We start from the raw sequence: 15,143 nt of genomic DNA, 5'->3' as shown, positions 1-15,143 counted from the left end.
TGAAAACGGTTACTAGAGGTGGAAACCTATCACTATGCTTAATGAGACCCTTTGCTATCAATTCAACAGATCATGAGACCTTTGTCTTTGATTGGATCAACGCTTCGTTTTGACAAGTTAGATCAAGCTGAAACCAGAAGCCTTCTTATGTGTTTCCTTCATATTATGAAAACCATTTCAGAAGGTAAGAAAATGTGCACTCACTACCTAATTTACATTGTTGTAAAATATTGCGAATGCTGAATCCAAACAAACATTAAATTTGTATAATTATCAGTGTATTTTACAGGTTTTGGGTCAAGTTTAATTCCCTGTAACAGATAAGCAATGTATTTTAATATCTCCCTTTAGACGCACTGATTTCCTACTGGTTGCGAGCACCATTCTCAGAAATAACGGACTTTTTCAGCATTTTAGAGTAAGTCCACTTTGTGGTTGGTTGATTTTATGTTAAATGATTATGTTTTCAAGTCATTGCAGTAAATATTTTCTCTTTGAGTTTGTCCACTGACTGGAACAAGCTGAGTTAGCTTATTTTGCCATTGTAGTGAGGCATTACTAATAAAATCCATATCCTCCAATATGTTGATCATTTCCGTGAACAGGGGCATAATGCTTTGGGTGTTCCTCCTAAAAGAGATTTTAATAGTAGTTTCCCCATTTGGAGTTGAGATTCTGTTCCTGCCTTGAGAAAAGTATTTAGGTCTCCAAAATGTGCAAACCATAAGAAAAGCCATGTTAACATAGGATTACCTGCTTTTCACATCTCCAAGGCGGTTTGCTCAATCCCATCTATGCATGGCTGCAGAATCCATGCAGGTAGCTGTTTGCAGAATTTCCTCAATGACTCATAAGTGAAATGTGAGTTATCCAGCTTCAGCTGGTGAAGAAGCAATGTTTTGCTGCCAAGTCTTTGCCTTTATTTTGCTTCCTCACCAAGCAGGAATCTTCAGCTGTGGAGAAAGGGAGCAAGGGGTGGAAACTGGTGTCACATCTTGTGCATCCCAAGGCTGGGAACTGCTGCATTCCGTTCTGTTTGCTTGCTAGGAGGTGCATATTACCCAGGTCTCTTCGAGGCACTAAGATTCAGCATTTTTTCATAGTTAGGAAGCCATTAATAGACATAAAATGTGTTGTTTTATCTTTCAGGGTTTGTCTGCAAAATTTCAGGTATCTAGGAAAACGCAATATTATAAGGTAATTCTCTAGCTTTATACTGTATGTTACAGTATTTAAATATTACTGCATTACATTAGGCTTAAATGAGGCTAACAGTGTATCTATCAGTTTTCTCCTGAAAGCATCAGTCAGACATGCTGAAGCCAAATGCTTAATTTTCTCTTTTATGCAAACGGTGTTGTCCTGATGTTCTGGACATCTGAGCACACACCTGGTATAAAAGATGAATTGCATGTGATGATATGATAACCGCTATTGCATTTATAACCTGAAATACAGAACCATTCTCAACAACATTTCTGTGCATATGCCAAATGAAGGAACTTAAACACTGTATTTTCCATCCATATAGTGGAAAGAATTGTTTTAATGGGCATAGATAAATGCTCCACAGAAATGAAAAAAAGCATATTTGATCTCTACCCATTCTCTGAAAAAGCATGAGATCATGTTCCAGCTGTGAAATGTGAAATGCATGCTTTGTCCCAGTTGATGCTTTATTTTTAATTGTATGTTAGTACTGCGAACTTGTCTATATGTGGAAAAATGAAAGGTCACCAGGTGAATCAGGACGCGCTCCATGGCAGGTTTTGTCAGGCCTGTGTTTACTCTTGAGAGGCATGGCAAATTTAGTGTCACATTCCATAACAGATTAACAGTTATTTTCTCTTAACAGGAAAATTGCTGCTGCTTTTAAGTTTGTTCAGGCCACCCAGAATAATGGAACTCTCAAAGGTTCAAACTCCTCTGGCCAGGCATCGGGTCTGCTCTCGCAATGGTAATGACACGTCGTGTTATTAACTCCTGTAAAACCACCATCTCTGTTATTGTCCTCCAGCTTTGTACCCTGTCACAGGGTTGACTGACTGAAGAGGGGTTGACACAACATGTAACATGTTTCAGAGCCCCCAAAACTGTAAACCGTAAAGAATTGAGTGCCTTTAACTTCAACTTGACTTACAAGCTGTTGTTTAAAATGTTATATTTGGAAGAATTCTTAGTTACTGTCAGTATTAAGTACTGCAGAAACAGTAGCTGTTGTTTTCAGATCAGATCCCTATCTGGAAAATAATCCACAGTTCTCCCCAGCCTGAAGGAATTCATAGGTCTGCAACCTTATACTTTTGTGGAATATTACTGCTTTAGGGGGTGAATATCTATGGAAGCGTTTACAGTATCAGGGGATTCATTTTTCCCCAATAACCCAGGGTTGTGGAGGGAAAAGTATCTAACAGCACAAAGTCCAATTTAACAGTAGGTTTGCTTGACACCCATCTTTTTACTTTCATGCTGCTAAGTACAGCATAGTCCTACACTGTTGTGTCTACTTTGCCAGTTAGAGAATCTTTCTTTTCTAGTCTTTTTTCCTCCATCTTCCTACTCTAAACATTGCAATATTTAATCATTTTTGTGGGCTACATGGTAATTCACTGCAGGTGTGGCACATCTTTAATAATCTTTTTGATCATTTTAGGGGAAAGTGGGATCCTTTACATGTTAATAATGTAAAACTCTAGAGAGAAAGCAAACTTTTGACTCTGTGAGGCTTGTGGTTATATTGAAGGGCATGAGGAGGAAGTTGCCATTCCTCCTGAGCTTGGATCATTGACTTTTCTCATTTATGGATAGCTGGAATGTACTTACTGTTTTAAGCATGTAGCTGGGAATGGAACAAAGGGGGAAAGGAAAAAAGATGCCTTCTCTGTCATACTTCTTTCTTTGTTTCTTTACTGTACAATTTTGAAGGAGCAGCACTGATTTCGTTACCGCAGCTGGAAATGGCAAGCAGCCTTTGGGAGTGTGTTGGTTATTTGCATGTTTGCAGATGAACCAACACGGTGCCAATCCAAAAAGTAAAGTTGCATTTCTGCTGTCTCCAGGGCCTTCACACTTTACCCCTTCGCGGATCAGCATTTGTTGTCCAAATGGCTGTTTGTTTGTCCTGTTGTAATGCAGAGCATTTTTTTCATGATGAGTTGAGAGTTGAAGTATTGCTGATAACCAGCTCTGACTTGCACTTAAATATAAATGTATTTCAGTTTGCTGAATTTTGAGAGATGTTAAATCTTGGTGAATTCTGTCATGGTTACAAATTCATAATCCTTTCAAAAATTATAATAAGCATTTGTATTTTAGTTCTCAGCTTCTCATTATAAATTAATTATGTGTTTGTCAGCATCAAGAAGGATTAAAAGAACACACACATACTCACACACGTATTTTTACTGCTACTGTCAGTTTGTCATAATTTTTTTCCCCTCATAGAAGCTGTATTAGTCCTTTCATTGAGCAGGATACATTTTTCTTGTATTCTGGTTAACAGAACTCATTTCAGTTTCTCTTTACTCAAAGGCAGTTTTCTAAACAGCCTGCTATTTAAGTTGATGCTTTTTTTCAGTGCTCAATGAGTGGTTTGTCTCTTGTGGTCTCAAGAAATCACAACACATCTGTTTGTTTTGTCCACCTCACTGACTTTCTTCTTCATCTTTGTTTCCCTGAAAAATTTTCCTTGCTTTGTTTAACTTAGCCTTTGAGAAGTACTGCAGAAAATTCTAACTGACATGGAAAAATTCTGTATAGGCATGATAGTTTATTCTCTGTTTATGTTTTCTAATGATACCTTTCAATTTCAGGATGCATTCTACTTCTAGTCACGATGGCCACAAGCATCACAGATCTCAAACATTACCAATAATCCGTGGCAAAAATGCACTTTCTAACCCCAAACTCTTGCAGATGATAGACAGCAGCACTGCAAGTAAGTACAACAAGAAAAAAAAAGTCACTTCCCTCTGGAGTTCTATAGGTTTGGGATCAGGCTCTGTACAATTAAATCCATTTTCATGAGTGCCAGTGAAAGATAGCCTGAAGAGAAGAGCTTAAATGTAAATTGAGCTGCTGACTCTGCCTTTTTTTTCAGGAGACTAAGAAATCTGAGCTTAAATTTGGCCAGAATTCATTTAGAAACAAAATCAATTACAATAAACTGACATATTTAAGTAGCCTTAATGACAAGTTTTCCCCCCTTCCCAGCATCTCTTTCAATTATGGTTACATACCTTGCTGCCCAAGCAGGTAGACACTGGCTGAAATATTACCTTTTTAAGATCTAGAACTTTTAATGACAGAAGGTTCTTTAAACAATGAGATCAAAGTCATCTATCCCACTTTCCAGTTAGATTTATCTCCTTCTTCAAGCATGAATAGAAGCAATGAAAGAATATATACTCATATCACTGGTGCAGCTGATAACAGTTGATCCAAATTCCCTCCCCTTTCATGTCCTGTGAGCAGTTTTCTTCCAAACAGCCCTTCAGTTAAATGTACAGTTAGGACCCAGTTTCTACTGTGCTGAGACTTAATGACCAGATTGCAGAATTCGATCATCTTTAACAACACACAGAATATTGTTTGTCATCTTGCTTTTTATGTGTTGCAGGCAGCTCCAATGAAACAGACATTGTACAGTATGTCGACACGGAGGCAAACATTGCTACAGAAGTTTCCCTCACAATCCTTGACCTGTTGTGTCTTTACACTCTGAATCACCAGGTACATTTTGCTGTTTCATTTTCTGCTGGAATTGGTACAATGTGGGATGTGTCCACACAGAAAATTTGAAATGTGTGAGACAACAGGACAGGGAAATAAGATATGCCAGTCCTCAATTAAGTTATTTTATGAAGGAATTGGTTCATAGTACCCAAAATGAATAGAAGGATATGAAAGAAGAGCATTCTGTGTATCCAGGGCTGTGTCCAGCCTTACTCTGCATGAAAACATCATGAATCTAGTAATACATCACCTTACCTAAACCATGCTGATCCCACTAGATTTCAGAGATTTTAGACAAAAGATTTCCAAGCTGCTTATCATCTATATCGCTGTGAGTCAGCCGCTGGATCCCCTGCCTCTTTAAAAATTGCTCTATGAATATTGGCCTAGATGACTTGCCGAAGGTCTCACAGCTACAGTATAGCAGGCAGCTCCTTTTAGATTTAGTGTCTCCTTTCTGCCACCCTAGTGTATACCATCCACAAGTAGTACAGGCATAGGAAAGCGCTGTCCTTGAAAAACTGCAAGTAAAAAGAGTCTGCAGCAAGCTACATCTCACTAGGAACACTACAATGCAAAGTCCAGCAGATCTTTCTTCTTTTTATTCACTTTAATAACCTGAATGTCCTGTCTTGTCTGTGAACTTTTCAGAGGCAGCTTCAGCAATCTGATTGCCAGAATGCATTGATGAAGAAAGTCTTTGACACACACATGCTCTTTTTGCAAATCAACCAGTCAGCAGCAGCTCTCAAGCACGTCTTTGCTGCCCTACGCCTGTTTGTAGGCAAGGTAACTATGGGTTGAGTCTGTTAGTCAGACCTATTACTAATATGTTACAGCAAGTGCAACTTGAGGATGGTTGGGTACTTTGAAAGAGTTCTAAACTTTACCATATTAATGCTCATTCCTGACAAAGATCTTCTGATTTGTTGTTGATCAAAAGTGAGGAGTTTACAATATCTGAAAAGTTAGTTCTGTTTCGGAAAATGAAAGATTTACTAAGGAAGTGAAACTTGTAAAGTAAATAGAAAACTAATGTCCATGTCTGTGGCACCTGGCTCTGTCATCAGCTGTCATGCTTTTACCACCTATGGAAGAAAGCTTGAAACTCTAGAAGTCCATGGTCTTCATGGCAGATACCTGGGTTGCAGAATCTCCTGCTATCCAAACCCTTGACCACTGGTAGTTCAATGACTTTGCTACTCAGAGTATTTTCTTTCTCCTGAACAGCTTTTATCGTAGTGCAGAACCGGACACATGCTGTTCCTGGTTAGCGTTTCAGCATCCCTTGCAGATAGGCCACTCTGTTCTGTGCTTGTTGTGTGCCAGCTGCTGGCTGGGCATCCTGGAGGCCAGCTGGATTGTTGCACTGCATATAGTGTTTGTTTGAAAACCTCTGTGCAGTTTTTCCTTAATTTTCATTTGCACATGAGATTATGTTTAGCTGGTGGCTAATTTTTTCACTAAACCCCTGTGTAAAGGAAAATGGGAGAGCTGGTTTTGCTGAAAGCTTGACATAAAAAAATATTGACTCAGAATAACTGTACCGGGGCCTGAGAGTAGTGCTAAACCTATTCACATGTTTTTTTCGATAGTTCCCCTCAGCATTCTTCCAAGGACAAGCAGATCTCTGCGGCTCACTCTGCTATGAAATCCTGAAGTGCTGTAATCATAGGTCACGTTCAACTCAGACAGAGGCATCTGCTCTTCTTTATTTTTTCATGAGAAAGAACTTTGAATTTAACAAGCAGAAATCAATAGTTAGATCCCATTTACAGGTAAGTCAAGTGTGAGATCATCAGTATTTAGCTGGCATGCATTGTTTTTTGTCATTTTTATTTTTATGCATTGTAGCAAAACAATTCTTTCGGAATCTTCAGACAGGCAATTCTCTGTGGCAACTTCATTTTCCTGCCAATTCCAAAGACACTGGGCTGGATTTGCTGCTGCTCTTGGGCAGCTCGGCTCTATTCCAGGGACAGACAACAGCTGTGAATGTAGCCACATAGCCAATAAATAGCCAGATAAATGGCTATTCTTGATTCACGTGCATTGCTTACAGCAGTGAGAACATAGCTGTTGAAGGCACTACACTGAATCTGATAGTGTAGCAACACAAACGTAAAGGCCACTAACAATGTGCTTACACTGCAAAATGTGGGTAGTTACGAACATTGGAAAGATTACTCACAGTCCTTGCGTTTGTATATGTTGCCATTTTAAGGCAGGTATAAAAGTGCATCTCTGCTAGCCTGGTACATTGAGTCACACTAAAAAACATGGATTAAAAACTATTCGGAAACTTTTATTTTCTTTGCTAATTGCACCCTGTGTTTGCTCCCCCCGTACAGCTCATTAAAGGAGTGAGCCAGCTGATAGCGGATGCAGGGATTGGCGGATCTCGTTTTCAACATTCACTTGCGATTATAAATAATTTTGCTAATGGAGACAAGCAGATGAAAGTAAGAAACATTTTTTGTCAATCACTTCATCTTGTGAAAGGTCAGCAATTTCAGAGGAGCAAGTGTTTTAGGGAATAAAATCGCGGGCTTTTAATAGACAGTGATTTTTGCATTCATAGTGTGCCTTTTTCAGGTAGCCTGAAATTCCTGAAGATATTTGTGACTCAGAGACATAATAATTGAAAATAATTTTTAAGACAAAAAAAGAGATATTTTAATTTGAAAATTGCATTATTTGTTATTCACTGCTGCTTTTGTTCATTTGCCTGATGTCAGACAAGTTATCATGCATTGTAGCTAATGAAACACAATTGCAGTTGAAAATTTTTAGTCTACAAACTGCCCATTTAGTCTGTTCAGTAAATCTATAGCAAAAACATGCACAACAGTTGAGTTTTGTAACAGCTTGCTAATCCCCTGAAAAAGGTACTTAGCTCTTAGATTAGTTACCATTGCTGTTATATGCATTATCTGTACTAAAAGTATTGGAAAAGGATTCCAACTTTTAATTTTTACAATTTCTGTCCAAACATTTGTTGACATGCATTTTGAATTTTACATTTTGGAGGTGCTTTTCCTTCTCTGAAGGTGACTTTAGGGTATCTCCACTGAGATTAATAATAAAGTTAGGGTAAGCAACTGCTAGGTAATTAGCATAAGTAATTTGATATCTTATTTAGTAAGATGCAGTTACAATTGTATTTGTTTTCAAAGTTCAGATTTGATTTCTCTGCCCTATGGTCAGTCACGCTGCTTCTGTAACACACTCATCTCTGTGTGATGCAGAGGAGGGAGCATGGAATTTAATTGAATTTTTCTGAATGCTTTTGCTTTTAAACAAAAGGAATGAGGGAAAGAAAGTCTGAAAATAGAAATGTATGTCATTGGCCACCTGAAAAATAGAAACTACAGAACTGAGTTAAATATGCTGAAAACAGCTGATAGGAGCAATACCAAGACTCTGTTTTAATCTTGTGCAGTGTGAGAAGGCCCAGGAGCCACCGTTGTGCTTAATTCACTGCAGTGGGACATGCTGTGAGCGTAGTTAAGCAGGACTATCTATAGTGCCCGGGGCTGTCCATCAGCTAAAATGTACAGGAATCCAATTCTGGGCCCAGTAAGCAACCAAGGAACAAACGTCTCAGTTTTCTGACTTCAGCAGCGTGGCTGCACACAGACTGCGGTGCAGCTGGCTGATGGGGACAGCTAGTAGGTGCTATGACACAACAAGATAAAGTCAAGGATTTGTGTACAACATGTACATGCTGTGGGACTGTAACTCTACTTCAAAGCCTTCTGAATTAGGGAAGGGGAAGGAGGTCTTCTGCATGTGGCCCTTTGGATAGTTTTAGTGATGTATTGCTTATCTTTCCCAAAGAACGTTAATTTCCCAGCAGAGGTGAAGGATCTGACCAAACGCATCAGAACGGTTTTAATGGCCACAGCTCAGATGAAGGAGCATGAGAAGGACCCTGAGATGCTTGTGGATCTGCAATACAGCCTAGCAAATTCATATGCCAGCACACCTGAATTACGTAGGACATGGCTTGAAAGCATGGCCAAGATTCACGCAAGAAATGGAGATTTATCAGAGGTAATGTAAATAAACGCATAGGAAATCCGTTTGTCTTTAGGCTGAGATGTTCTGATGAAAAGGGCTCTGAAAGACAACAGTAGTGACTTAAGAGAGTCTTACAGTGTCTCTCATAAACTTGAAATTAGAGGCAGGCAGTTTTGCAAAACACCCAGAGATGTGACGTGCTCATTATCCCAGTCTGTCTAATTGTGACCACCTGATACATGCTTGAGCAAGACATGGAAACGTCTGCCGGGGCTGCTGTGGTCAGTGTTGCGTTAGCGTCTCTGCTGCTTAACCCTCACAGCTCAGGAGGTGCAGGGTAGATGAGGTATGAGCAGTGTAGAACTTACAGAAAGGATTTTCTCCCCCTCTATTGTCCTTCTCATCAAGAACTAAATGGGTATTGCAAAATTCCAGTGCATAACCCAGGAATATCTTATTAAATAAGTGATCTTAATAGTTTTCTTGAGCAAATCTATGCTTTTACCTAAGACATCTAGTGAAATTAACACTCAGGAGAGATTTAATCATTTAATCCTTCATTTTCTTAAATGGTTATATTAATTTTATCTTCCCTTTTCTGCAGCATGACTTGACCGTGATGAAAATGTGTGTTTCTTATTACATGTATGCTGTACGTCATACGGTGTTCTTTAATGTATACATGTATCTTGGTCTCTCATTACAGGCTGCTATGTGCTATATTCATATTGCTGCTCTCATTGCAGAGTACCTGAAAAGGAAGGGTAAGATCAATATGTTCAAAATCAACTATGTATCTATAAACATTATTGTTGAAAATAATTTTTGCCTCTCCTGCTCTTCTTCTTTATATATATCAAGTATTCTTAAAACTGCTTGAATTATTCCCAAATATTTTATTTTTAAAATATATCGAAAATGCTAGTCTTAGCACTCGAACAGTGAAAGTGTGTGTTTTGTGTAAAGAAGGTTAATTAAATATTTAGTAAGCTAGTGCTAAAAGAGAATGCTTCACTTGTTAGTCTGTTGTAATTAAATATGCATGTATTAACACATACCAGTAGCAGTGTACTAATACCATCTTACACTATCATAGGTTACTGGAAAATGGAAAAGATTTGTACCTCACGTATGCTCCTGGAAGATGGTCAAGTCTCTGATAGTAATGTGTTACTAACAACTCACAATGGAGGAAGTGAGTGTTCTAACCATGCCTGTTTACGGGTCAAATAACATAATTAGGAAATCAGATTTTACTGTTCTCCAGTTGATCTGGAAAACTATCTAGCAGAGCAAAAACATTTCTAGTGCATGTTGGTGGCTGTAATAGCAAGTAATGTTGGAAACGTTTTATGTTACTTTCCTGATGCTCTTTGACTGGGTTGATGAATTGCTCAGAATGTCGCTGGTTAAGGGCTTTTTCAGCAAGCTGCTCATCATCAGCAACAGAAAAATCCCTCTCGGGTCAATTGGTGTTTAGCATGCAAATCCACATCCAAGTCCTTGACTAGCCAAAGCTGGGAGGGCACAGGGCGGAATTAATGTGCAGTTATCCATATGTAACTTAGTATAGATAAAGATCTTTTTTAATCTGTGATGCTTATTAGAGAAATAAAGTGCAGGCTTATATTATTAAATGCTTCTATGCCAGTGGTTATTTAGTTTATGAAATGTGTATTTCAAAGTAATTCTCAGCATGAGATATTTTAGCAGTTTTCACAAAGAGCAGTTTCTGGGGACAAGGACAAATATCTGGGGAAGATAAAGCTGTTAGTTTCAGAAGACCATGGTTCTCTGGTACATTTGGAAGTGTTTGTGGGTGAGATGAAAAATGCATCCCTTTAGAAGGGAGCTCTCTGTGAAGAGCAATATTTCAGAGATAGTTCATTAGTGGTAAAATACTTTGTTTGAATAACAGATCACAGCAGGTGGAGTGAAAAACTTGTAGGTCATTTTAAACTTACATTTTAAATGAATTTCAAAACTTGACAGAGGGGAAGGAGCTCCTCTGTCTCAATTCACTTTGTGATTGTGCCTTAGTAGCATTTTCCTGCTTTTAAATTGAACATGAACTGTGTCGAGTTCATTTTCTCCACTGGCCGGTTTACCTTCGCTGTTCAAGAGCGGCAGTAAAATCTTTGCAGGTCAGACTGTGCCTGATGTGTAATGTGCAATGCCTGTGTAAGTTGTTATTCCTTCTGCAACCATTGCACTAAGGCCACAGCTTAGCAAATATTAAATGTAAGCTCAGTTTGAATCCTTGTGAGCCTTTTCATCAGCTCCTTCTGCCACTGGCTGGAGCTTTCTACAAGAGAGTTCCTCGGTTAGAAGGTTAGAGAAAATATGTAATAGTCTCATAAATTCAGTCAGTTCCATTTGTGCCTCTCATCACTTGGGCTGTGAAAAATTAACTAATCCAGTCAAGTAAAATCAGTTCTGTTATAACGGCATCCAGTAACGTTTTGAATTATCTGGTTATTCAGTCATTAATTGACATGGTTATGACTTGTATTTCAAGGCTTATTTTCCATGGGATGGCCTGCCTTTTTGAGCATCACCCCCAACATTAAAGAAGAAGGTGCTATGAAGGAAGACTCTGGGATGCAAGATACTCCCTATAATGAGGTCAGCGGCATTAACGTTTATATACTTGTTCTATATTAACAGAGAGTGTTATTTCTAGTGGATGCTTGTGCGTATTGCAACAAAATATTGTAAGAGTGTACTTCACGCAGTATTAAAAGACACACAGCTTTTGAATGAAATGTCATAGCTGTTGTACTGAACAGCAGGGTAGGTGCTTGGCTAACCAGGACATTACGTACCAGAGCTGGGTGTCAGGGCAGAGGGGAGCCCATGAAGCAAACCCATTCTTCTGAATGAGATTTCAAGTATTCAAGTGTTTTCATGTTACTGTTATTTCAGTTTTTTAAGACCTAGGTCACCAATACTGGGTTAAATATTGTCTAATTGAAAAAAAAAAAAACAACTTAAATAGAAGATGCAGAACAAAAATGAAATAGTGGGTATGTCCTTTTGTTGCATTGATATTAAATAAATGCCAGCAGCTGTTGAGTCACTGAATTATTTGTATTTGTGGAATTGCAGAATGTTCTTGTGGAGCAGCTGGAGTTGTGTGTTGAATACCTGTGGAAGTCTGAGAGATATGAGCTTATTGCTGAGGTTAACAAGCCTATCATTGCTGTTTTTGAGAAGCAGAGGGACTTCAAAGTAAGTTGGTTTCTATTTTTTTTAATTATTTTAAGACAACAGTAAAGACCAGCATTTTTAGGAAAAAAAAAAAAGTGCTATCTTTAAAAGGATTTTTTTTTTCTTTGTACTGTGTGAGTAAATGAAAAACTGCAGTACCTTACCTTCTTCTTTCCAGCATCAATACAACAGTGAATTTTCAAACCAACCTGTTGTGTTAGCCACTGGATATGAATTTTTACATGTGTTTTTAAACCAAGAGCACATTTGCGTTGTGTTGAAGTTTAAAAACTGCTGATAAATTATGTGATCTCTTTGCAATTCCAGGGCTTCTTCGTGTCTTATTTGCTTGGCCATTTTAATATATAATGCATAACGAGATGATAATCTCATTTACTATTTTTTCTGGTTTTAAATTTGAAAAAAAAAAAAGGCAAAGAGGTAGTTATCTGTAAGCTGTACACTGAGGAAGCGGGTCCTCACATATAAACCTAGTTAAAATTTTGGTTCACTGTCCCGAGAAATTGCTTTTTAGTGGTAACTGTGGATAGCGTATCTTTGCATGGGGTTGGGAGCTGGCTGGAGTTACTGGCACTCGGCTCTCACCTGCACACGGGACTCTTGGGTTCTCTGACCTCTTAGCAGGTCCCTGCCAAAGTACTTATGCTCTCTCACTTCCCCTCACTCTCCTTGTTTGTTACTGTAGAGACTGTCTGATTTGTATTATGACATCCACCGCTCATACCTCAAGGTTGCAGAAGTAGTGAACTCTGAGAAACGCCTCTTTGGACGATATTACCGTGTTGCGTTTTATGGGCAGGTGAGTCAACTTGCTTTCTTTTGTCTGCACAGATTCCCAGATTTCAGCCACATTTTTCTAATCCTGATGTATTACAGGGAAGCTAAAACAGAGAAACACTTGACAGTGAATGATTGAGTAGAAAGTGCCTCATGGGTCATACTCCAAGGAGGCTTTTACTCAGAAGAGAGAGTACTCAGTTGCACCTGTGTAAACTGCTTCTATGGATTTAGTGGTGTAATGGAGAACAGACCTGTACGTCGGCTTTAGTTCTTGACTTCATCAAGAAAAATTGAGAATGAGGCACGGCAGGTTTTCTTCAGCATAGAACATAAATAAAACCAGATAAGACACCTTTGATATATGACCCTCTCTTCAAATAGAGCTTAAAGCAGAGCAGTAGGCAGTAGGTGTTTTGTTGTGTTTCTTTCCGACTCTGACTTCTGCTTTCAGGCCACCTCTGATTCTGTGCAATATACTGTAGAGTAGTTGTATTCCTTCTGCTGTGCTTCAGCATCCTCCAAGCATTATTTTGTGCTTGCTTCCACTACAAACTAGTGTAGCAATCCAGCATGTTCTTTTAAGACCTGGGTTTGGCAAGCACATGATCGCCTTTACTCTAAAATAATTAAGATGTGTGAACAACAGATTGATTTGGATCATTCTGTTTGCTAATTAGATTTTAATGCAGAAATTTGCTCTTTTCTCCTTTTGATCTTATTCAAGGCTGTGGTAAGTCTAGTTCTTTTGCATGTTTTTATTTAATTTTCCTCACATGTCCTCTGTCCTCCCCTATACTGTTTCTTAACATTAACTTCCCTGTGCTCTCAATTCTTTGGTTCATGGCAGATGAAATAACATTGTTTCATTCATTGTTGCATCCTGCAAACTAATTTTTGTTTGTTCAGTTATCTGAATTACCAAGCCGCATCTGTCACTGTGTTGTGTGTGCACTGTGGGGCCCAATGCTACATCGTCTCATCTCAGTGAAAATTTTTCTCTCAGCTTCACTGGGAGTGGGATTGGACCCCTTCTTCCTCTGTTGAAAAATTCAGTGTAGCATTAATGCTGTTTGAATGCAAGCCTGCTTTCCTGGCCAGTGCAGTCTGCGGTGTACGGCAGTGGTGCAGCCACCTGCCTCATAGCCCTGTGTAGGAGCAGGCAAATTGGGAGTCAGAGGGCAATGGCGAGTCCTTCCTCACAACAGGGGCAGCAGGGGGGAAGTGGGACTCTTGCACCTTCTTGCCAGGGCTCTCCCAGAGGCAGCCGCTTTTAAGTGGATAATTTAACTGTAGTGATTCTGAACTGGGTCAAAATCTCTGTTACAGTGCAGTGACTTTTCAGCTGCCAGTGCCAAAAGGACAGCTTCATTTAAACAGCTTTAGTGCTTGAAAGCACATGACTTTTTCATAGCTGCATATTGCTCAGTCTGTTCCCTGGTGACCCCAGACACTGAGCTCTAAATGCAAACAAGCACAGCTTCCTCCTTTTGCAGAAGAGACGGTACGTGGTAGAAAGTGGGACTGCATAGTGACAAAAAGAGTCCTGCATCTGGGTAGGAACAACCCCACGTTCCAGTATAAGTTGGGGAATGACCTTTTAGAGAGCAGTATAGGGGAAAGGGACCTGGGGGTCCTGGTGGACAGCAGGATGACCATGAGCCAGCACTGGGCCCTTGTGGCCAGGAAGACCAATGGCATCCTGGGGTGTATTAGAAGGGGGGTGGTCAGTAGATCGAGAGAGGTTCTCCTCCCCCTCTACTCTGCCCTGGTGAGACCACACCTGGAATATTGTGTCCAGTTCTGGGCCCCTCAGTTCCAGCAGGACAGGGAACAGCTGGAGAGAGTCCAGCGCAGGGCAACAAAGATGATGAAGGGAGTGGAGCATCTCCCTTATGAGGAAAGGCTGAGGGAGCTGGGGCTCTTTATCTTGTAGAAGAGGAGACTGAGGGGTGACGTCATTAATGTTTATAAATATGTAAATAGTGAGTGTCACGAGGATGAAGACAGGCTCTTCTCAGTGACAACCAGTGGTAGGGTTAATGGGTACAAGCTGGAACACAGGAGGTTCCACATAAACATGAGAAGTAACTTCTTCACAGTGAAGGTAACAGAGCACTGGAACAGGCTGCTCAGGGAGGTTGTGGAGTCTCCTTCTCTGGAGACATTCAAAACCCACCTGAACACATTCCTGTGTAACCGGCAGGACTAGATGATCTTTCGAGGTCCCTTCCAATCCCTAACATTCTGTGATTCTGTGAAAAATGTCCAGCACAGTGCAAATAATTAAAGGTAGATCATTCCCATCAGCATTACTTGTACCTCATTCACCAAGGGAATAGGAGCAATTGTGCAGAGCTGATGGAGGGCGGGCTTGC

General features: G+C 39.7%; 1 protein-coding gene across 6 annotated transcripts in view; it reads left to right on the top strand.

Annotated features, from left to right (window-relative positions):
* Positions 1 to 15,143, top strand: part of DOCK10 (dedicator of cytokinesis 10) — a gene marked incomplete at its 5' end in the record, with an annotated part of 152,509 nt that overhangs the window by 124,930 nt on the left and 12,436 nt on the right. For all 6 annotated transcript variants that reach the window (XM_080349583.1, XM_080349582.1, XM_080349584.1 and 3 more), the window contains 15 exons: positions 70 to 184; positions 352 to 418; positions 1,150 to 1,197; positions 1,856 to 1,957; positions 3,813 to 3,941; positions 4,623 to 4,731; positions 5,386 to 5,523; positions 6,330 to 6,512; positions 7,086 to 7,196; positions 8,575 to 8,790; positions 9,464 to 9,521; positions 9,854 to 9,952; positions 11,276 to 11,382; positions 11,866 to 11,988; positions 12,674 to 12,787. In XM_080349583.1, coding sequence (XP_080205709.1) covers positions 70 to 184; positions 352 to 418; positions 1,150 to 1,197; positions 1,856 to 1,957; positions 3,813 to 3,941; positions 4,623 to 4,731; positions 5,386 to 5,523; positions 6,330 to 6,512; positions 7,086 to 7,196; positions 8,575 to 8,790; positions 9,464 to 9,521; positions 9,854 to 9,952; positions 11,276 to 11,382; positions 11,866 to 11,988; positions 12,674 to 12,787 — 1,719 coding nt within the window. The remainder of the gene's footprint in view (positions 1 to 69; positions 185 to 351; positions 419 to 1,149; positions 1,198 to 1,855; positions 1,958 to 3,812; positions 3,942 to 4,622; positions 4,732 to 5,385; positions 5,524 to 6,329; positions 6,513 to 7,085; positions 7,197 to 8,574; positions 8,791 to 9,463; positions 9,522 to 9,853; positions 9,953 to 11,275; positions 11,383 to 11,865; positions 11,989 to 12,673; positions 12,788 to 15,143) is intronic.

This window comes from Nesoenas mayeri, assembly GCF_963082525.1.
Source record: "Nesoenas mayeri genome assembly, chromosome: 9".
NCBI classification, from domain to species: domain Eukaryota; kingdom Metazoa; phylum Chordata; class Aves; order Columbiformes; family Columbidae; genus Nesoenas; species Nesoenas mayeri.
Note: the sequence above shows the minus strand (reverse complement) of the source record. Positions and strands in the feature narration are given on the sequence as shown.